At 41.2% G+C, this 22,656-nt stretch overlaps 1 protein-coding gene across 10 annotated transcripts in view; it reads left to right on the forward strand.

The window, feature by feature from the left end:
• The window catches only part of mcf2l2 (MCF.2 cell line derived transforming sequence-like 2), a 313,022-nt gene that overhangs the window by 111,278 nt on the left and 179,088 nt on the right, over positions 1 to 22,656 (forward strand). For 8 of the 10 annotated variants that reach the window (XR_013886328.1, XM_080185718.1, XM_080185715.1 and 5 more), the window contains exons 4-9: positions 2,952 to 3,042; positions 4,998 to 5,117; positions 8,594 to 8,710; positions 9,674 to 9,823; positions 15,693 to 15,817; positions 19,534 to 19,648. Coding sequence is in view for 9 of the 10 variants with exons in the window: in XM_080185718.1 (XP_080041844.1) it covers positions 2,952 to 3,042; positions 4,998 to 5,117; positions 8,594 to 8,710; positions 9,674 to 9,823; positions 15,693 to 15,817; positions 19,534 to 19,648 (718 nt within the window). In the remaining variant the exon portion in view is untranslated. The remainder of the gene's footprint in view (positions 1 to 2,951; positions 3,043 to 4,997; positions 5,118 to 8,593; positions 8,711 to 9,673; positions 9,824 to 15,692; positions 15,818 to 19,533; positions 19,649 to 22,656) is intronic. The other 2 variants (XM_080185714.1, XM_080185721.1) reach the window with 1 other exon arrangement.

The raw sequence follows: 22,656 nt of genomic DNA on the forward strand, positions 1-22,656 counted from the left end.
CTATTACACACATTCCCCTTTATTCCCATTCTATTACACACATTCCCCTTTATTCCCATTCTATTACACACATTCCCCTTTATTCCCATTCTATTATACACATTCTCCTTTATCCCCTCACTGTTACACACACATTCTCCTTTACCCCTATACTATTACACACACATTCTCCTTTACCCCCATACTATTAAACACACATTCTCCTTTACCCCCATTACATTACATACACATTCTCCTTTACCCCCATACTATTATACACATTCTCCTTTGCCCCCACTATATTACACATACATTCTCCTTTACCTCCATACTATTACACACACATTATCCTTTATTCCCATACTTTTACACAGACATTTTTCAATGTGTGGGTGGCATGTAGCACATTGGTTGGCATGCTGCCTCACTATGCCAGGGATCTGAGTTCGATTCCCAGCTCGGGTCACTGTCTGTGTGTAATTTGCACATTCTCCCTGTGTCTGCGTGGGTTTCCTCTGGGTGCTCTGGTTTCCTCCCACAGTCCAAAGATGTGCGGGTTAGGTTGATTGGCCATGCTAAATTGCCCCTTAGTGTCAGGAGGACTAGCAGGGTAAATATATAGGGGTATAGGAATAGGGCCTGGATGGAGATTGTGGTCAGTACAGACTCGATGGGCCAAATAGCTCCTCCTGCTCTGTAGGGATTCTATGATTTCTTTACCCCCATACTATTACACAGACATTTTCCTTAATCTCTATACTATTACACACACATTCTCCTGTATCCCCATAGTGTTACACACACATTCTCCTTACCCTATTCTCCTTACAGTCGCTTACCCTATTGGCATCAGTCTCCATCTGTATTCTCAGCTCTCTTTTGAGGACCTATAGGATGTATGCTCTGCAGAATCTTCTCCTTGGAAGACAATGACCTCCTCAGACAGAGATTTCTGCTTCTGGTCTGTAATATAAAGGTGATGAAGAGATTTTTTTCTCTTTTTCTCCTTTCCCTTTTTGGTACTTTGGGAAAAAGCTGGACTTATGGTTGATCTTGGGTGAAAGAATGAAGCCCACTCAGCTCCTGTGAAGACTTGTACAGCAGTAGAGTGTCGACAAACTTCTACCACTGCGAGGAACAAAACATTATGTAAAGCCTCATCCATGTGCAAATCCAATGGGCAAAGAGAAGAATGAAGAATATACCAAAGAGAAAATGAATGTCCTGCTAATAGTGCAGGAATTTCTTTTTCTGTAGGCAGTCGTTCAGCTTGCACACTCTCTCTGGTGTGAGTTTGTTCCGCAGTTGGCCTGAACAATTCTGGCATTTCATCAGAACGTATCAAAAAGTAAAGCAAAATTCAGCATCTCTTCCTGTGACAAATCATTGATATCCATGACATTTTGGTTACTATTCTCTTCCACTATTTCCCAAAAGAGAAAATTAAGGCCTAGAATGTCAGCTTGTTGTTTGTCGTCTTCATCCTTGGTGCCCCTGAATTCTATTGCATCTAATCTCACCCCGAAGAAAAATGAAACATCAGCGATGTTCTTCTGTGGCCATAGGGACGGATATTTAACTATGACAACTGATTCACAGTGATTTGAATCAATGTGAGTTTCTTGGATAGAGGTTACTTTTAACAGGTTTCTCCTTCTGTCTGGCAAGTACAGATATCCCAGAATGGCAGATCACTTTAAAATGGCCCAAGTTGTTACACCCATGGCATTGTGTGATTCAGGTGGGGCATTCTATAATTGACATGTAAAAAGACTTTGAATACTCATTTCAGGACTGATGGCTGCTGAACAGAGTTACGATGTGGGTATGCTCAGAGCACCCTCCGTGCTCTCATTCCACGTACTCCCCGCATTGGAGATCTCTACTGCCTCCCAAAGATACACAAGGCAAACACACCTGGCCGTCCCATTGTATCGGGCAATGGGACTCTGTGTGAGAACCTCTCCGGCTACGTCGAGGGCATCCTGAAACCCATTGTACAAAGAACCCCCAGCTTTTGTCGTGACACTACAGACTTCCTACTGAAACTCAGCACACACGGAACAGTTGAACCAGGGACACTCCTCGTCACAATGGATGTCTCAGCGCTCTACACCAACATCCCCCACAACGATGGCATTGCTGCGACTGCCTCAGTACTCAATGCTGACAACTGCCAGTTTCCAGATGCAATTTTACAACTCATCCACTTTATCCTGGACCACAATGTCTTGACCTTCAACAACCAGTTTTTCATCCAGACACATGGAACAGCCATGGGGACCAAATTTGCACCTCAATATGCCAACATCTTCATGAACAGAGTTACCACAGAGCATTGACAGAAGCAGGCCCACAGCAAGATGTTAATACCCTCAGATGAAGGGAAGAGAGGGCATAGAGAAAATTAGCAAGGAAAAGAAAACATAATCAATAGCCCAAATCCTATAGAGTGACTCCCTTATGTTATTCCCCTGCTTTACTGAAACACTACTTGAACTGAATTCATTAGAGGCAATAATGATCAGGCAACATGTTCTACACCAGAATTTAGGGTTCTATTAAAAGCAAATTACTGCGGGTGCTGGAATCTGAAACCAAAAGAAAAATGCTGGAAAGTCTCAGCAGGTCTGGCAGCATCTGTAAGGAGAGAAAAGAGCTGACGTTTCGAGTCCAGATGATCCATTGTCAAAGTTGTCAAAGGGTCATCTGGACTCGAAACGTCAGCTCTTTTCTCTCCTTACAAATGCTGCCAGACTTGCTGAGATTTTCCAGCATTTTCTCTTTTGGTTTAGAATTCTATTGTCTGCATGATATTGCTTATTTTTCACACAATGTATTACCCCTGCAAATTGGTTGTTAATTCTTTCAATGTAATGCAAAAGGTGTATTTCAAAGAAATGGAAAATTCTCTTTCCTACAATTTGAAAGGTCTACTATGTCACCGATTATTTGTTTCTATTTTATTGCAGTCTGGATGCTGCCAGTATTGGATTTATCATAATTATTGACAGAAGGCGAGACAAATGGAGTGCTGTCAAAGCATCTTTAATGCGTATAGCAGTGAGTAGAATTACAGTTACTATATTTAAAATTATTCTGAGATATGTGGATCTTTCTCGTGTGCCATTTTTCAGAAATAAGGAGTCTTCTGTAAAGCAATTACTGGTATCTGTGTTTTATTATTAGATATTCAAAGTTTACATCATGCACATTACAGTGTGATGTATCTAATTAGGATCATCCAATTAATCAACTAGCATCACCAAAAAAGAGATGTGATATCAAAGCTTTTCATCTTACACTCATCAGGATAAAGTGCAAGGAATTACCAACAGTAATGGTGCAACAACAATTTGTACTGCATGAGAAGAGAATGCTGATTGGTTGGTACGTGAGCTCTGATTGGTGGAGGCATTGCCATGGAGAATGCAGCATGGAACAGTTAACTTCCCAGCTTTGTTCAAACTTAAACAGGGCTTGTTGACTCTGATTGGTCAAGGCATTATCCTGAGCAATGCTCAAGTTAGATATTACCTAACAACTGTTAATCAACTAGCTAATACAAGTAAGGTGAGAATGGTGAGGCATAAACATGAACATTTGGACTCAATGGGCGGGATTTTCTGGCCCTCATGTACCCCAAGGCCAGAAATTCCTGCCCGAGGTCAACAGATCATTGCATGGTCCGTGTCCCGCCTGCTATGATTCCCATGGCGGGCGGGAAGGGAAAATTTTGCCCAGTATCTTTTTCAAAGATTTACTTTATGGTGTAATTGGCATCAACAGCACACAATTTCTGTTAATAATTAAAGCTCATATAAAATGTTAGTTGTCCGTCCTGTCAATTGTGGTTAGAGAATAAAGCTAAGAGGAAGTGGTGATACTAATGGAGGCTTTAATAAAGCTCCATTTTTAAATTCACATTATTCATTAATAATTAATCTTTCCTTCCAGATTAGTGCACTGATTAACTTGTGATTATTTAATTAGTATATACAAATTTTCTACTATGCAAAATGTAATGTGAAACAGCCAATCTATTGCTTTCTCATGTGAATAGTTCTACTATTCTAACTTATTTTTCTGGCAGGTAAATAAGAGTATGTCATCGTACACTGTGATAAATTCCTGCAGTTAATATATAATGGCATTGAAATAGTGACGTAGATTTGTACAATCCCTACAGTGTAGAAGGAGACCATTCAACCCATTGAGTCTGCACCGACTCTCCAACGTTGTATCTTACCCAGACCTTATCTCCGTAACCCCAAGTATTTACCCTGCTAATCCCCCTAACCTACATGTCTTGGGGCATTAAAGGGAGATCAGTCGACATGCCCCCCTCCCCGATAGCTGGCCATGCCACCGCCCCCTCCCCACATCCTCCTGATGGCTGGCCCCACTATTAGCCTTCACATGCCTGGTAATATCACGTGATTGAGTCACAGAGTTCTGGAGGGCAGAGAAGTTACAACCTCACGCATACTTCCCAGAGTTCTTTTATTCACACCAACCATTGGCATTTATGCTGGTGCTTTCTTTCATCTCTGACCCTCTCCCACCCCAGTCAGTTAATGTTGGTGCTTCCATCCCTCAGCTATTCTGAAGGCATTGCTCCCATCTTCTGAGACTTCTGTCTTCCTTTCACCATTATTTTTCCTCTTCCCTTCAGAAACAACTATTTCTTCCCCTTTCATTGCTCCCATTCATCTATCTTCATTCCTACCAATTTCTGCTGGGTTAAAAAAGTACAATGGCTAAGAGTGAGAGAGGGGGGATTAGTTTCTTCTCCTTTCGATGTGACTGTTAACTCTTTTATATTGGAAAGGAGGCTTTCCCCCTGCAGTGTACAGAGGCTGTAATCACTACTACTTTTCAGAACAATGTTATGGCGAGATGGATCCGACCAGCAGCCAAAAGGGGCTGAGATTGCAAATGTTGATTGACCCCTTGTGCTGACAGTTACATGTAAAGCTCCAAGGACACTTCCGAGCCTATCCCTTCTTTTCTTTTAGGGAGCATTTCCAGGGAACCTGCAGCTAGTTTTTGTCCTGCGCCCTTCCCGTTTCATTCAGAGGACCATTGCGGACTTTGGCATCAGGTTTCAGCGAGATGATTTTAAAATGAAGGTACCGGTAAGCATAGGCTTTTATCTTGTATTCTTATTAACTTTCAAGTATACTATTCGCAGCATTTAATGTGTTACATAGAATTGTACAATGTTTGCAGCACAGAAATAGGTGGTTCCATGCAGATGTATGTCATCCACAGCAGCCCTCTCCCACCTACTTAATCTAAGTTTATCTACGTATCTTTCCATTCCTTTCCCTCTCAAGTTATTAGCTAGATTTCTCGTAAGAAAATAGTCAACAAAGGAGGTTTTTATTACTGATGACTTGACATGTTTAATATTGATTGGTGCTGTGAAATGTAATGGTCAATTTGATTATAAGGATTCAAAGATTAACTGTTCTAATTGATTGAAATTGATAGAAAAGTTGCTGCTGTAAAGTTCAGGCACTTCTAAGATAGAAGGAAACTATTATAATTGATTTGTGATGCAACCATTATTGATTTATTGTGGCTTTGAGTTACATTTGTTGAATCAGTCAAAAAAGAGGAACAAATAAATGGATGTCCAGACTAGATGTCTTATAGAAACCTAGAAAGTAGGAGCAGGAGTAGACCATTTGGCCCTTCAGGCCTGCTCCACCATTCAGTATGATCATGGCTGATCCTCTATCGCAACACTATACTCTCCGCTCTCCCCCTATCCCTTGGTCTCAATCTGTTTTCTTATTAAGTATATTCATTGATTTAGCCTCCACAGCCTTTTGTGGTAGAGAATTCCATAGGCTCACCACCCCTAGTGAAGCGGTTTTTCTTTATCTCAGTCCTAATGGCCACCACCATATCCTGAGACTGTGACCCTCTTGTTCTGGACACTCCAGACAGAGGAAACATCAAACCTACATCCAGTCTGTCCAGCCCTGTCAGAATTTTATATGAATGAGATCCCCTCACATACTTCTAAACATTGGTGAATACAAACCTAGTCAACCTAATCTCTCCTCATACAACTATCCTGAGATCCCACAGTCAGTCTGTTGGATCTTTGTTGCACTCCCTCTGTGGCTAGTATATCCTTCCTTAGATAAGGAGACCAAAACTGCACACAATATTCCAGGTACAATGTGGAGATGCCGGTGTTGGACTGGGGTAGGCACAGTAAGTAGTCTCACAACACCAGGTTAAAGTCCAACAGGTTTAGTTGGTAGCACGAGCTTTCGGACTGCTGCTCGTGTCCGAGTGAGTAAGGGATTTGTTTCACAAACAGGGCACAAAGTCAATTACAAGATACTGGTTGGAATGTGAGTCTGACCAGGTAATCAGGTGCAGACAATGTGAATGGAGAGAGGCTTAAGCACAGGTTAAAGAGGTGTGTATTTTCTCAAACCAAGACAGTTGGTGAGATTTTGCAAGCCCAGGCAAGTTGTGGGGGTTGCAGATAGTGTGACATGAACCCAAGATCCCGGTTGAGGCCGTCCTCACGTATGTGGAACTAGGCTATCAGTTTCTGCTCGGTGATTCTGCGTTGTGTGTCTTGAAGGCCGCCTTGGAGAACGCTTACCCTTAGATCAGAGGCTGAATGCCCTTGACTGCTGAATTGTTCCCCGACAGGAAGGGAACACTCCTGCCTGGTGATTGTTGAACGGCGTCCATTCATCTGTTGTCATAGTGTTTGCATGGTCTCCCCAATGTACCATGCCTTGGGACATCCTTTCCTGCAACGTATCGGGTAGACAATGTTGGCCGAGTTGCCAGAGTATATACTTCATCTTCCAGTACTTCCCTGGAGCGAGAAGCTATGACATCTTCTCTGGAGCCTTCAACATGTCATCAATGAAGACGAACATCTCGCCAAAGTCATCCCCACACCCCCACTACTTGCCTTCAAACAACTGTGCAATCTCAAACAGACCATTGCCTGCAGCAAACTACCCAGTCTTCAGGAGAACAGTGACCACAACACCATGCAACCCTGCTACAGCAACCTCTGCAAGATGTGCCAGATCATCGACACAGATGCCATCATCTCACGTGAGAACACCATCCACCAGGTACATGGTACATACTCTTGCGACATGGTCAATGTTGTCTACCTGATACGCTGCAAGAAAGGATGTCCCGAGGCATGGTACATTCGCACCTAATTTTGCGTTATCTGCAAACATAAAAAAATTACATTTGGTTCCATCATTGAAATTATTGGTAAATATTGTGACTAGCTGGAGCCCAATCACTGATCCCTGTGGTTCCCCATTAGTCACCGCTGGCTGCTTGGAAAAAGACCCATTTCTTCCTACTCTCTGTTTTTCATTGAAATGTCATAATCAGGATTTCCATGGGATATACTTTTGGGATTTTATATATGGTGGAAGGACAAGGGCAGCAGGCATCAGGAACAGGCCAGAGGAGCACAAACTGTTTGGAGCTGGGCGCGATGTTGATTTTTAGGCCAGCACATTGTTCTCCAGCAGCAGCGTGATCTGTTAGTAGCACAGCAAAGCCAGAGAATCGCTCCTAAAGTATCTATTTCTTCCTACCCCATCGCCCAACTGGATTTGTGGGAATTTCTTTCTGGATTCATCCATCTGTTTACAAATTTTGTTACACAATATTCTAGAGATCCATCAATTTGTGTTACAAGTGCACCAGAGAATTACACAAATGATATTAGCTTTATGTTTTGTCAAATGTAAGTTTCTGTAGAATCTAGTGGTGTGGAACATCTTTCCCCGTCCAGGGTGTGAAATGAGACTTTTGTTTCTGACTGGATTTGGATTCCTTCATTCCAAAATACTATTGTATAGTTCCCAGTCTGGAAGACATAGTTTGTTGAACATAATTATTTCTCAAAAGTTGTAAACATTTTTTGAGAACATTGGTTAACTGACATTTTCCCTGTAAAATGCTAGTAAGACGATTTTTAACAGCTCCCAGTCAGATGATCTTGGATTTTGCATATTATGGTTTTAGCAGACCACAGCCTGTAGAGGGCATCTAAACTAGACAATAAAGAGTGAGCACGTACAATGTTAACACATTGAAGGATTATCGTGCATTTACCACAGTCTGATGTAATGAAAGGGACACGACTTAATCTGAGCCCTTTTATACACATGGTCTTACAATTAATATCTAGGTAAAATTTCTATTGAAAAATTGGATTTTTCTGCTGCATAAATTAATAATTCAATAAGAATGGTTGTAGATGGTGTCTTTCATACGTCAAGACAACTATAAATGTTTTTTTGTATACTTCTGATGGGTCTTGGAACAGAAATCTGATTTGCTTGAGATACATTTCTAGAAATGGTGTGGGGGTTTATAAAATCTTTAACACTTAATTTGCTTACTTTACAAGTACCATAGCTATTTGTAAACTATATTGCATTAGGACTAATCCATTATACGTATGCATGGCTTATTTGCATCAGATGTAATGGTGTGTTTGTGTTTCAGATATTTAAACTAGTTTTGCTGCTTTGTGGAAAGTGAAGAATGGTTTGATGGCTCAAAATGCCATTTCTTAATGCTTCTGTTCCAGATCATCATGTTGAATACTATAGCGGATCTGCACAGATACATTGAAAAAAGTCAGTTGACAAGAGATTTAGGGGGCACTCTGGAATATTGTCACAGTCAGTGGATTCACCATCGAACTGTGAGTGCAAAAATGGAAACTTTGTTCTTTACTTTCTTTCTGGTCTTCCTTCCTCTTGATTTTCTATTTTTCTTTTGTTACTTACCTAACTATAGTAAGAAATCTCACAACACCAGGTTTATTTGGAATCATGAGCTTTCGGAGCGCTGCTCAGAGAAGTGCTCTGATAGCTCATGATTCTAAGTAAACCTGTTGGACTTTAACCTGCTGTTGTGAGATTTCTTACTGTGCCCACCCCAATCCAACACCAGCATCTCCACATCCTGGTTACCTAGCTACAGTACTGATTTTTTATTAAATTGTTAATAGACATGTTTTAGATCACCATTCCCCCCTATTGCCGCAGGAAGATGACTACTTCCACAAACCATATTCCAGTAAAACTGACTGCAAACACCAACAGTGGTTCTTCCTTGAAATGTTGGATAATATCTTTTTTATGCCTTTGCCTTGAAGAAGTGCAAAAACTATAACTTCTTCCCATTGCTTGGAAGTTTGAAAGCCACACGCACATTTCCCGCTGTCCAGTTTACAGCTCATGCCCAAAAATTCAACTATCATTTGCAGGGATCTTTCAATGTAACTGCTGTTTACCTTTCCTTGACACATCAAATACTGTCACCTCATTCCTATTAATCATATCAGCTGCAGGCAATCTGATCAAAACCCAAGGCCCTTTACTTCCTAATTTTGTATGTATTATTTTAACCCCTTGATTACTACAATATACATTAACGGTTGCTGACTTTGTATTTTTCAGTTAACTGAAACTTTTATGCATTTGTTTTAATAAAGACAAATTATCATTCATATTTAGCTGTATCACTGACTTCCAAGACTTAAATATTTAACATAAAACAGTCGTACAGCAAGTAAAGCAATTTACAGTGAAATTGAGATAAAATATATTGGCCTGTGCTTTGGTTGTCTGGTCTTACTGAAATTTCAAACTTTTCTTTTCAGGCCATAGAAAATTTTGCAATGACAGTGAAGGCAACAGCACAGCTATTACAGTCATTTGGCACAGAACTTGCAGAGACTGAATTGCCCAATGATGTCCAGTCCACAAAAGTACTGCTCACAACTCACACCGAAAAACGCGATGATCTAAAGGTACTAAATGTTACGTTGGCATGTCAATATCATGAGGAGAATGAGAAACACTTAATGTCTGTGAAAACAGCTCTGGAAAACCAGTATTTATTTTCTTGCTTTCTGACAAATGCTGGTGGTATAATACTTAAGCCTAGAAATTACTGTTAACAATATTAGCCGATAATGCTTCATACATTCAAAAAACAAAACAAAGAAACAAAGAAAATTACAGCACAGGAACAGGCCCTTCGGTCCTCCAAGCCTGCACAGACCATGCTGCTTGTCTGAACTAAAACACCCTACCCTTCCAGGGACCATACCACTCTATTCTCATCCTATTCATGTATTTGTCAAGATGCCCCTTAAAAGTCACTATCATCTCTGCTTCCACTACCTCCCCCCAGCAGTGAGTTCCAAGCACCCATCACCCTTTGCATAAAAAACTTGCCCCATACATCTCCTTTAAACCTTGCCCCTTGCACCTTAAACCTATGCCCCTTATTAATTGACTCTTCCACCCTGGAAAAAAGCTTCTGACTATCCAGAGGATGTACTTTGGCTATTGTAGTATAGCTATTACTCCATTCAAAAATTTATACCTGCTGTAAAATAGCTGACAGAGAAATACAAGAACACAAGAAGTAGGAACAGGTGTAGACCACATGGCCTGTTGAACCTGCTCTGCCATTTAGTGCAGTCATGGCCGATCTTGGGCCTCAGTGCCATTTTCCCACTCCCCATATTTCTTAATTTGCTGCAAGACCCAAAATCCAACTATCCCAGCTTTACTTATATTCAATGATGGACCATCCACCATCCTCTGAGGTAGAGAATTTCAAAGATTCATAAAGCTTTGAGTGAAATGATTTCTCTTCATCTCAGCCCTAAGTCATTGGCCCCATTTCTTGAGACTGGTAGCTGTATTTTGGACCCCCAATCAGCAGAAACAATGGCCAGAATTTTCCATTGTCTCTACCGTGGGAAAAGCGGTATGTAGCCCATTCGCTGCACTGCCAGCTTTTCCTACCAAATTTTTAAACACTTTGGGGGAAAAAAATTGCTGAAGGAGTGTCGCACGACAACACCCTCTGAATAGGGCCCCCTGTTGTAAACTCCATCAATGTGACATCACATTGACTGGGGGGAGAGGGGGTGGAATCCTAAAGTGGGGGTGATAATGGAGTAGGGAAGCCCACAATGATATTAAAACATATGGTAATAGGGGTCCCATTATTGCATGGTGGGAACTTGATTATGTCATTGACAGGAGGCAGGGACAATCCTCCGAGGAAATCTGTCCGATGTAGGAGTCTGTTTTGGGAGTCCCTAGAAAATCCCAGCAAATCCCGGCCTATCTCATTTTGTAGATATTTTGTCATGCACGTACAGGAAACATCTATTATCATTTGATGACTTATGTATTTAATTGCAACAAATAAGTGTAAACATTAGGAAAAATGTGGAATTCTGTTATTGCAAATGACCTCAAAATTAGTTGGACACTGCAGAATTTTGCAGTCTCCAATTGCTTAATGAGAATTGAATTTTAAAATGGATTTAAACAATATATCTAAAAATGACTTTGCTTATGAAAGAGAGCAGTTGAAATCCAGTTTAACAGCAGAATGTGAATTTGCCACGTTTTGTGAATCCCAGTGGGTGACCTTGTTCTGCTTCTGTCTGCATTGAGGTCAGGCCCTAGCTCCAGGTTTAGCATCAGTGTGAAATAGAAATTGGTTCACCTCAACTTTCAGTTTATAGGTTAATGCAACATTAGTAACAAGGTTGAATTAAGATTACAAGGACTGTATTTGATAGGAACATCCAGATGACTTGATAGATTGCATGTAATGTTTCTGAAAATATTTAAGTCACCAATGCTCTTGGCAGTTTTATTTATTCCATTTTCCCCATGAATATAAGACCATAAGATATAGGAGCAGAATTAGGCCATTTGACCCATAACGTCTGCTCTGCCATTTGATCATGGCTGATGTGTTTCTCAACCCATTCCCGGGTCGCCGTAATCTTTGATCCCTTTACCAATCAAGAACCTATCTATTTTTGCTTTAAATACACTCATCGACTTTGCCTCCACAGCCATCTGTGGCAATGAATTCTAAAGATCCACCACCCTCTGGCTGAAGAAATTCCTTCTCATCTCAGTTCTAAAGGGTCAACCCTATACTTTGAGGCTGTGCTCTTGAATCCTAGTTTTCCCTACGGAAACATCTTCCCCATGTCTAGTCTGTGCAGGCCTTCAATAATCTTAGAAATACTGCATTCCAAAAATTAGCGAACAGTAGCTGTACCTTTTAGCTACTGATTAGTTTTGAACTTTATTAAATTAATGAGTCACGAATTTTTTGATAAATGGGAAATATATTTGATATGTAATTAAGCCACGTTAAGATGAATTTGCCAAGGAATATCATGCTTGGAAAAAAACATGTTTACAACAGGAATGAGCAGTAATTAACCATTAAAATTGTGTACAGAATTACCCAAACCTTCTTTTGTATAGATAATTTGGAATTTCAGTTGAGTACATAAATCATAAAGAATGCAAAGATTCTGCAAATCATGGATTTAATTTAATTTCTGGGAAAACTTTGTCTTGTGCCTTTATCCATAGTATTGCCAAAGGCTGAAGGCTGAATCAAGTGCAGATAGAGAATGTTAAACCATTAGCTTCAGCCCACTGGAATAAAATAATGAGCTTTTCATCGATTTGTATATTACTTTGTCTGAACGAATGTGCATCAGACAAACAATCTAAGAACTGCATTGATGGCTCGGAGAAAAGAAAGAGTGTGGAAGAGAGCCATACTTCTCTCTTCCAAATCCCTAGTCTGGCACATTTAAGGTGACAATGGATTGTCCCATTGTCTATAGGTTAAGGAGGGTAAAATAAGCAAGCACTTTCACGCAACATCTTCATTTATTATCCTTTGCTGAAAATGTGAATGGGTAGACACTGGATGAGTATACAACTGGACTCAAATGTGATGTTTCCCTCAGAGTAAGGCCTCTCTGCAAATCAGCCTATTTTTCTTTAATGTTGCTTACTTTTTAGGACCATTTTTCAGTTTACATTGCTTTTTTTTTGGTATACTCACCTGCACGCTGACCCCACTGCCCCCATCACACTGCTGGGCGATCCGTCACCATGTTCTGAATTTTCTTTTATTAATGCATGCGACATGGACGTCACTGGCTGGCCAGCATTTATTGCCCATCTCTAGTTGCCCGATGGCAGTTGAGATCAACCACATTGCTGTGGCCTCTGGAGTCACATGTAGGCCAGAATGGGTAAAGATGATTGAATTCCTACCCTAAAGGACATTAGTGAAGCAGATGGGTTTTTCCAACAAGTGACAATGGTTTCATTGTCATCAGTAGATTCTTAATTCCAGATTTTTTTTGTTGAATTCAAATTCTGCCATCTGCCGTGGAGGGATTCGAACCCAGGTCTCCAGAACATTAGCTGAGTTTCTGGATTAATAGTCTAGTGATAATACTACTCAGCCATCCCCTCCATGTGGGTGTGGGTGTGGTGTGTGGTGTGTGCGCGCGCAGTGGGGTAGCGGGAGGAGTGGGGAAGGAACAGCCCCTGCCAGCTTCTTCTGTAGCTCCCATTCCCCTCCACCCCGCACTATGTCCTTCCAGGTCCATGAAGATTCAGGTTTGTGTTGCAACTTTGAATTAATGACAATAACCTTGTGCATTTATAAAGTACCTTTGCTATAAGAAAAAGGCCCAAAGTGCTTCATACAAGTGTCATCAGATATCATAGAATTCCTACAGTGTAGAAGGAGGCCATTCAGCCTATCGAGCCTGAATCGACAATAATCCCACTCAAGCCCGTAGCCACACGTATTTATCCTGCTAATACCCCTAATACTAAGGGAAAATTTCACATGGCCAATCAACCTAATCTGTACATCTTTGGGTTATGGGAAGAAACCCAAGCTCCCAGAGGAAACCCATGCAGACACGGGGATAATATGCAAATTCCACACGGACAGTCACCCAAGGCCAGATTTGAACCTGGAGTCCCTGGCGCTGTGAGGTAACTGTGCTAACCACTGTGCCACCATGCTGCCCTAGATATAAATTGAAACTGTGCCAAAGACAAAGATATTAGGTCAGGTCACGAAACATGTGGGCAAAAACAAGGAGAGGGCAAGATGTGCAGATTGAGGGAGGGAAGTCCAGAGCTTGAGGCCTAGGAAGCTAAAGGCACAGATCTTCTGCAGTGAACTTCAGCAGAACTGTTCAGTACAGTAGATCCTCACTTAAAGTTGTGATTGTGTTCCTGAAAATTGATTGTGAATTTAAGTAAAGCAACTTTATATGAATAAAAGGTTCCCATAAGAATCAGCGTTAAAGTTGGAGTTAGGTTTCTTCAGACATTTCTTGCTGGAAAAGCCAATGTACCCGCTGAAACACTGGGCGAATGTCTCTAAACTATAATCCAGGTTGTGGCTAATCAATTTAAGCCCAACACCAGATTTTAAAAGAAGTTGTAAGAAACTACATGTAAGGCAGCCATGTTGTTCTCCTTATTTAAACATATAAGTGTCATTTGCATAATCTGGTTCACTAACGTCCTTTAGGGAAGGACATCTGCCATCCTTCCCAGCTCTGGTTTACATATAACTCCTGACCTTTGCTGTGAGCAAGACCACACATTCACTAATTGATTTAAAGATGTTCAAAATTGCATTTTAAAATAAAAGATTTGCACTTTCCCTACCTGCCCAAGTGACTACAGTCCAACAAGAAGCCGCTTTCCCAGACTTTGACAATATCACCAGCAGTAATGTGTGCACAGCTTCAGAGCTGTTATAATGAATTAAAGGGTTAAATTGTGTTCCTTTGATGTATTCCCATAACTTTGAGAATTAAAGTTCTTAGCCCCTGAAAACATATCTTATTCAATTTAATAATACATTATCATTTGAAATTAAAACTTGTTCGAATTTCTTCAACATAATGGAATGGCTACCAGCTTTTATAGAAATTAGCAAGGGTTCAAAAGGAATTTAGATCTATTTCTGATTCAGAAAAGATTAAACGATGGAGTTACACAGGATTACATTGATTATACAGAAACAGGCCGTTCAGCCTAAACAGTCCATGTTTGTGTTTATGCTCCACTCGAACCTCCTCCTACATTTTGTCATCTAAATCTTCCATTATAATCATTGACTCCCTTCACCCTCATTTGCCCGTCTAGTTTCCCCTGAAATAGGTCCATAATATTTGCTTCAATGGTAATGAGACAAGATTTCTTCTGAATTACATACTGGATTTCTTTTTATTGGGATGTGGGTGTTTCTGGCTGACTAGGCCATCTCCACAGAATAAAACTTATGACTCTAAATCCCTGGAGGTTCAGACTGGCATCAAAACCCCTTGCTGAGATTATTCCCTCATGACTGCTCAAAACAGTTTCCTTCCACAGTCCAAAGATGTGCGGGTTAGCTTGATTGGCCATGTTAAATTGCCCCTTAGTGTTAGGGGGATTAGCAAGGTAGATATGTGGGGTTATGGAGATAGGGCCTGGGTGGGATTGTTGTCAGTGCAGGCTCGATGGGCCAAATAACTACCTTCTCCACTGCAGGGATTCTATGAACATGTTCCAGTTCTCACATCAGTCTCACACCATTTATAATCAATCATTCACAGAAAATGCAAAAGCATTTACAAGAAATGGCAAAGAGTTTACAATCACATCATACATCCATTCAGAAAATGCATGGCTTTCAGTTAATGAATGTAAATGCTGCCTATTGCTTTTTTTTTTGCAAAGGATTACAATGAAGGCTTCCAATTGTCATTTCAAAGTGAAGATTACTAACTTTTTATTTTTACTTCTCAGGAGAAATTGAAACTGGCAGTAAAAGAAGGCAACACTTTACTACTATGTATTAAAGAACCACTTACTAAAAATCCCAGTTACACTCTGAATTCTGATGAGCTGGAAAATAATGCGACTGTCGAAAGGTTAGTGACAGAATCTTTAAACATCAGAACATTTTCTTCACTATCCAACTGTTATCTGAAACATGTGGTAAAATGTTTTAGCAATTAAACAATGCTAAGTTTTGTTTTTGTAAAGATACGTTACAGTTCAAATAATTTTTCAAAGTTTCTTTATCGCCTTTGGATTAAAGTGATTCCATACCAGAAACATCAACATTCATTTTTATTAAGGATAAAAGCTGACTTATTATATTTGGTCCATCGTGCATTAATTCACTACACAAATTTATATATTAGAATCATAGAATCCCTACAATGCAGAAGGAGGCCATTTGGCCCATCAAGTCTGCACCAACCACAATCCCACCCTGGCCCTATTCCTGTAACCTCATATATTTAACCTGCTAATTCCTCTCACACCATGGTCAATTTACCATGGCCAGTCAACCTAACTTGCACATCTTTGGACTGTGGGAGGAAACCGGAGCACCCGAAGGAAACCCACACAGATATGGGGGAGAATGTGCAAACTCCACACAGACAGTGACCAGAGGCCGGAATTGAATCCATGGCGCTGTGAGGCAGCAGTGCTAACCACTGTGCCATCGTGCCGCTCACTACTACTTTTCAGACCATAACTACAGCAAGGGTTGCTAAAAATATAAGATTCCCAAGTTGAGAAAAGGATTAGTGTTCCATCCAACAAGTATCTAACAGGACTGGTAGACTGAGTCTCTTCTCTCTTGAAAAAAGAATGCTGAGGGGTGACCTATAATAAAGGTCTTCAAGATTATGGGGAGGTTTTGATAGAGTGGATATAACAATGTTTCCTCTAATGGGAAAGTGCATAACTGGACGCTATCAATACGACAGTCAGAGGGGAGGCAATGACGTGATGGTATTGTCTAAAGAAGAGCACGTTAGGTGGATTGACTAAATTGCCCTTAGTGTGGGGGGGACTAGCTAGGGTAAATTCATGGGGGTAGGGTCTGGGTGGGATTGTGGTCAGTGCAGACGTGCACTGCAGGATTTTATGATTGCCACTGGACTAGTAATGCGGAGACCCAAGATAATCTCTGGAGATCCAAGTTCGAATCGCACTATGGTAGATGGTGAAATTTGAATTTAAAGAAAATCAGGAATTAAAAGTCTGATGATAACCATGAATCCATTGTCGGCTGTTGTAAAAATCCATCTGATTCACTAATGTGTTTTTGGGAAGGAAATCTGCCACCCTTACCTGGTCAGCCAGAAACACCCACAAAGACTAAACAAAGAACAAAGAAAATTACAGCACAGGAACAGGCCCTTCGGCCCTCCAAGCCTGCACCGACCATGCTGCCCGACTGAACTAAAACCCCCTACCCTTCCGGGGACCATATCCCTCTATTCCCATCCTACTTACGTATTTGTCAAGACACCCCTTAAAAGTCACTACCATATCTACTTCCACTACTTCCCCCGGCAACAAGTTCCAGGCATCCACTACTCTCTATGTAAAAAATCTGCCTCGTACATCTCCTTTAAACCTTGCCTCTCGCACCTTAAACTTGTGCCCCCTAGTAATTGACTGTTCCACCCTGGGGAAAAGCTTCTGACTATCCACTCTGTCCATGCCTCTCATAGTCTTGTAGACTTCTATCAGGTCGCCCCTCAACCTCTGTCGTCCCAGTGAGAACAAACTAAGTTTCTCCAAACTCTCCTCATAGCTGTGCCCTCCATACAAGGCAACATCCTGGTAAATCTTTTCTGTACCCTCTCCAAAGCCTTCACATTGCAATAAAAAAAAAGTAGGTAATTCAGAAGAAATGTCTTGCTGCCATTGAAGTAAGTCGTATAGACCCATTTCAGGGGAAATTACACAGGCAAATGAGGGTGAAGACAGTAGATGGTTACAATGGAAGATTTAGATGAGAAAAGGTGGGAGTGGAGCATAAACACCAACATGGACTGTTTAGGCTGAATGGCCTATTTCTGTATAATCAATGTAATCCTGCATAGCTCAATCATTTAATCTTTTCTGAATCGGGAATAGATCTAAATTCTTTTGAACTCCTGGTAATTTCTGTATAAGCTGGTAGCCATTCCATTATGATGAAGAAATTCAAACAAGTTTTAATTTCAGATGATAATGTATTATTAAATTGAATGAGGTATGTCTTCAGGAGCTAAGAACTTTAATTCTCAAAGTCATGGGGATAAATCAAAGGAACACAATTTAACCCTTTAATTCATTATAATAGCTCTGAAGCTGTGTACACATTACTGTTGATAATACTGTCAAAGCCTGGGAAAGTGGCCTGTTGTTGAACTGTAGTCATTTGGGCAGATAGGGGAAGTGCAAATCTTTTATTTTAAAATGCAATTTTGAACATCTTTAAATCAATGGTGAATGTGTGGTCTTGCTCACAACAAAATTATTTTTCATTCATGGAATTTGGGAATCACTATCAAGGTCAATATTTGTTGTCCATCTCTAATTGCCCTTGAACTGAATGGTTTGCTGGATGCTTTCAGAGAACAGTTAAGAATTAATCACATTGTTGTAGGTCTGGAGTTACATGTAGGCCAGACCAAGGAAGGACAGCAGATTTCCTTCCCTAAAGGACGTTTCTATACAATCTATGATAATTTCACGGCATCATTATAGAGCTAGGTTCTCAATTCCAGATTTTTAGTTAATTGAATTTATAAATTCATTGAATTTAAATTCCACAAGATGTTGTGGTGGGATTTAAACCCATACCTCCGAGGCCTTTGGACTACAGTTTATAATAGAATTGCGTTGGAGAGTAGCTAACAGGTGGGTTCAGTATGGGGATGGGGGACAGAGCAGAACAGACGTTGGATATTGTCACGGGGATGCGCTTTTTTAAGATATGGGGTGGAATTTTTCCAAAAGATTACAATAAGCATCATTCAGGAAAACCAGTGTGATTCATGCCAGACACACCAACATGAATCAGATTGCAATTTTCCCACACTTAAGTCACTTCTTGGAAGAATAGTGAGTTTTGAACTGGTTCTGAGAGAGGTGGGCGTAAACACACCAATAAGCCTGGCTGCAGAGAAATCAGGTGCTGTTTTTAAAGGGCACCCAAACTCAAAATTGAAACTGGGAACACCCCTCTCCCACCACTCCCACCACCCCTTCCGCCCTCTCCTGCCCATGGACATTGGGGCCCCACCCCCTCCCCCCTCCCCCCTCATTGAAGAGGTGTTTACCCACTCGCTCCCTGAAAAAGATCGCTGGCATCGGGGCATTACCCTCTTCATAACCCACCTTCATGACGCCGTTATGATCATCTCATACCCTGGCCGCCTCAGGATCCACCTCCTCAGGTGACAGCTCTGTTGGCATTTCTCCTGGCACCCTGGAAGTGTCCACCTGGCAGTGCCCTTCGCCAGAGCTAAAGAGGCATCCCGACTTGAAATGTTGGTTCTATTCTCTCTCCACAGATATTGTCAGACCTGCTGCATTTTCTGTTTCCATTTCAGATTCCAGCATCCCCAGTATTTTGCCTTTATCTCGGCACTTCAAAGGAATCCCTGTCAATCAAGAGAGAGGAAGAAATGAACGGGACAATGGTCTTGCTTTATTCAGAATTTTATGCTTAATATTTTGTTCAAAAGGAACTATTATATAAGTATTTAATAACTTAAGGTATTTTATTCATCTATATCCACTGAGGCACAAGTTTTAATTCTTTTCTATCCCCAAATTTTCTTTGTGATAGATTACTGATACAATTGGATGAAACTGAAAATGCCTTCGACCAGTTTTGGTCAAAACATCACCTCAAACTTGAACAATGCCTTCAACTGCGACATTTTGAACAAGATTTTCGGGAGGTATTTTTCATCTCTTATAGAGGATATAATTTCTTTGTTGTGAAATGAATTGGTGCTTTTCCATAAATTTCAAGTGTTGAATTACTTATATCAAATTAATTGAAACAGCAGATATATTTCAGATTGAAACAAATTAAGTTTCTTCCTAATTAAAATTAGAGCAATTGTCATTTACAAGTTTGGTTTCTTGTTGGGTTGGGAGCAGTACAAAATGCACTCATCTTGTGTTGGTGGTGTGGAGCCAATGTGAAGTTTGGTGGCAGTGGATGTCAGAGGGGTTTCAATGGGGCTTGGGGGTTGATCAGAGTTTGATCCTGGTTGGGAGGGTGTGTGCAGTGTGGATTTCAGCGTTCCTGTGAGTTAGAGTGTTTGAAGGCCTCATGGTGAAGCTGGGAGATCAGTAGTGGCTATCAGCGAACTGTCAGCTACCTGGGTAGGATTGGGGTGTAAAGAGCAAGGAGAGCAGGGTTGTAAAGAACAAGGCCTTAACGAGGAGAGCAGTGCATGAAGAGTGAGAATTCAGTGAGGAGAGCAGTGTATAAAGAAACGCTTCAAGGACACCCTCAAAGCCTCCTGGGAAGCCCTGGCCCAAGTACATCCAAAGTGGAGAAAAGCATCTGGAAGGGAGCTGAAAACCTCAAGTTTCATCACTGACAGCAAGCTGAAGCCAAGTGTCGACAGTGAAAGGAGCAACTTGGAGGATTGGAGGAGCAGCTAGGTGTGGCAACTTGGGTACCACACCTATCTGCTCCTCCAATCACCTTCTCCCGCACCTGTGACAGATATTGGACTCATTGGATTCCTCAGTCACCTGAGCACTCATTGTTAGTGCAGAAGCAAGTCGTCCTCGACTCTGAGGGACTGTCTAAGAGAGTGGGATTGGAGACCTCATGTCCCCATCATGTGGGGAGGTGGCAAATGGGGCTCAGTGGAATGAGGATTAATCATTGATCTGGGGTTATGTCATTGTTGGGCTGGGGATCTTTATCTATGGAGAGGTCAGAAGGATCTTGTGGCAATTAGATCAGTGACCTAGGGTGGGGGAGGAGAAACAGAGGCCTGCAGTATATGGGAGGCTCTGGGGAGGGTGGAGGGCTTGTGGGGTAGATCAGTGTCAGACTGGAAAGGAATGTTGATTGTCCAATGGTGGGCGAGTGCCTGGGGAGGCATGTTGGATCCAACAGGTCATTGTAAAGGCATTCACCTCCCTGGTTCAGCAGCCCTTGCATGGATGTAATTTCCCAAGGCCATCTGTAGTTAAATGCAGAAGATGGAATCCCATTGAGAATTACAGCCTTGATATAATATTTATCCTGACTTTGGTGGTGAGGAAAATGCTGGAGTCAATTTTAAAGGATATAATAACTGAGTATTTGGAAAGCGGCGACATGGTCGCTCTAAGTCAACATGAATTCACTAAAGGGAATCATGCTGGACAAATCCTCTGGAATTTTTGAGGATGTGACCAATAGAATGTACAATGGTGAACCAGTGAATGTTGTATATCTCAACTTCAAAAAGGCTTTTGACAAGGTCCCCCCCCAAGAGATTAGTGAACAAAATTAAAACTCATGGTATTGGGGATAGTGTATTGACATGGATAGAGAATTGGTTGGCAGACAGGAAGCAGAGAGTGGGAATAAATGGGTCCATTTCAGACTGGCAAGCTGTGACTAATGGGCTACCGCAGGGTTCAATACTGGGACCCCAGCTGTTCACAATATCCATTAATGGTTTGGACGAAGGAATTGAATGCATTGTTTCCAAATTTGCAGATGATACTAAGCTGACTGACAGTGTGTGCTATAAGGAGGATATAAAGAGGCTGAAGGGTGACTTGGACAGGCTGACTGAGTGGGCAAATAGTTGACAAATGCAATATAATGTGGATAAATGTGAGGTTCTCCACTTTGGTGGGAAAAAGAGGAAGGAAGATTATTATCTGAATGGTGGCAGTTAAAGAAAAGGAGAAGTGCAATTTGACCTGGGTGTCATGATGAGAAAGTAATTGAAGGTTGGCATGCAGTTACAGCAGGTGGTGAGGAAAGCTAAAGTTTTAAAGTTTAAAATAATTGTTAGTGTCACAAGTAGGCTTACATTAATACTACAATGAAGTCACTGTGAAAATTTCCTAGCTAATGGCATGCTGATTTGAGTATAGGAGGAAGGATGCCTTGTTTGATTTGATTTGATTTAGTATTGATTTGGCTTATTATTATCACATGTATTAGTATACAGTGAAAAGCATTGTTTCTTGCAACTATACAGGCAGAGCATTTCGTACATAGGGAAGGAAAGGAGAGAGTGCAGAATGTAGTGGTACAGTCATGGCTAGTGTGTAGAGAAAGGTCAACTTAATGTGAGTTATGGCCATTCAAAAGTCTGATGGCAGCAGGGAGGAAGCTGTTTTTGAGTCGGTTGGCACATGATCTCAGACTTTCTATCTTTTGGAAGATGGAAGAGAGTATGCCCGGGTGCATGGGGTCCTTGATTATACTGATTGCTTTTCTGAGGCAGCAGGAAGTGTAGTCAGTGTCAATGGATGGAAGGCTGGTTTGAGTGAAGGACTGGGCTTCATTCATGACCCTTTGTAGTTTCTTTCACTCTTGGACAGAGCAGGAGACATACCAAGCTGTGATACAACCAGAAAGAATGGTGAGATTTGCAGCAGGCATGCTGAATTTCCTTAATTTTCTGAGAAAGTAGAGGCATTGGTGGGCTTTCTTAACTATAGTGTTGGCATGGAGGGACTAGGACAGGTTGTTGGTTTTCTGGACACCTAAAAACTTGAAGCTCTCGACCATTTCTACTTCATCCCCACTGATGTAGACAGGGGCATGCTCTTCACTATGTTTCCTGAAGTTGATGATTATCTCCTTCATTTTGTTGACATTGAGGGAGAGATTATTGTCATTGCACTAGTTCAGCAGATTCTCCATCTCTTTCCTGTATCCCATCTTGTCATTGTTTGAAATCCAACCCACAACGATGGTGTCATTAGCAAACTT

The sequence above is a fragment of the Carcharhinus amblyrhynchos genome, chromosome 3 (genome assembly GCF_965287045.1).
Source record: "Carcharhinus amblyrhynchos chromosome 3, sCarAmb.v2.hapA, whole genome shotgun sequence".
Classification (NCBI taxonomy): Eukaryota; Metazoa; Chordata; class Chondrichthyes; order Carcharhiniformes; family Carcharhinidae; genus Carcharhinus; species Carcharhinus amblyrhynchos.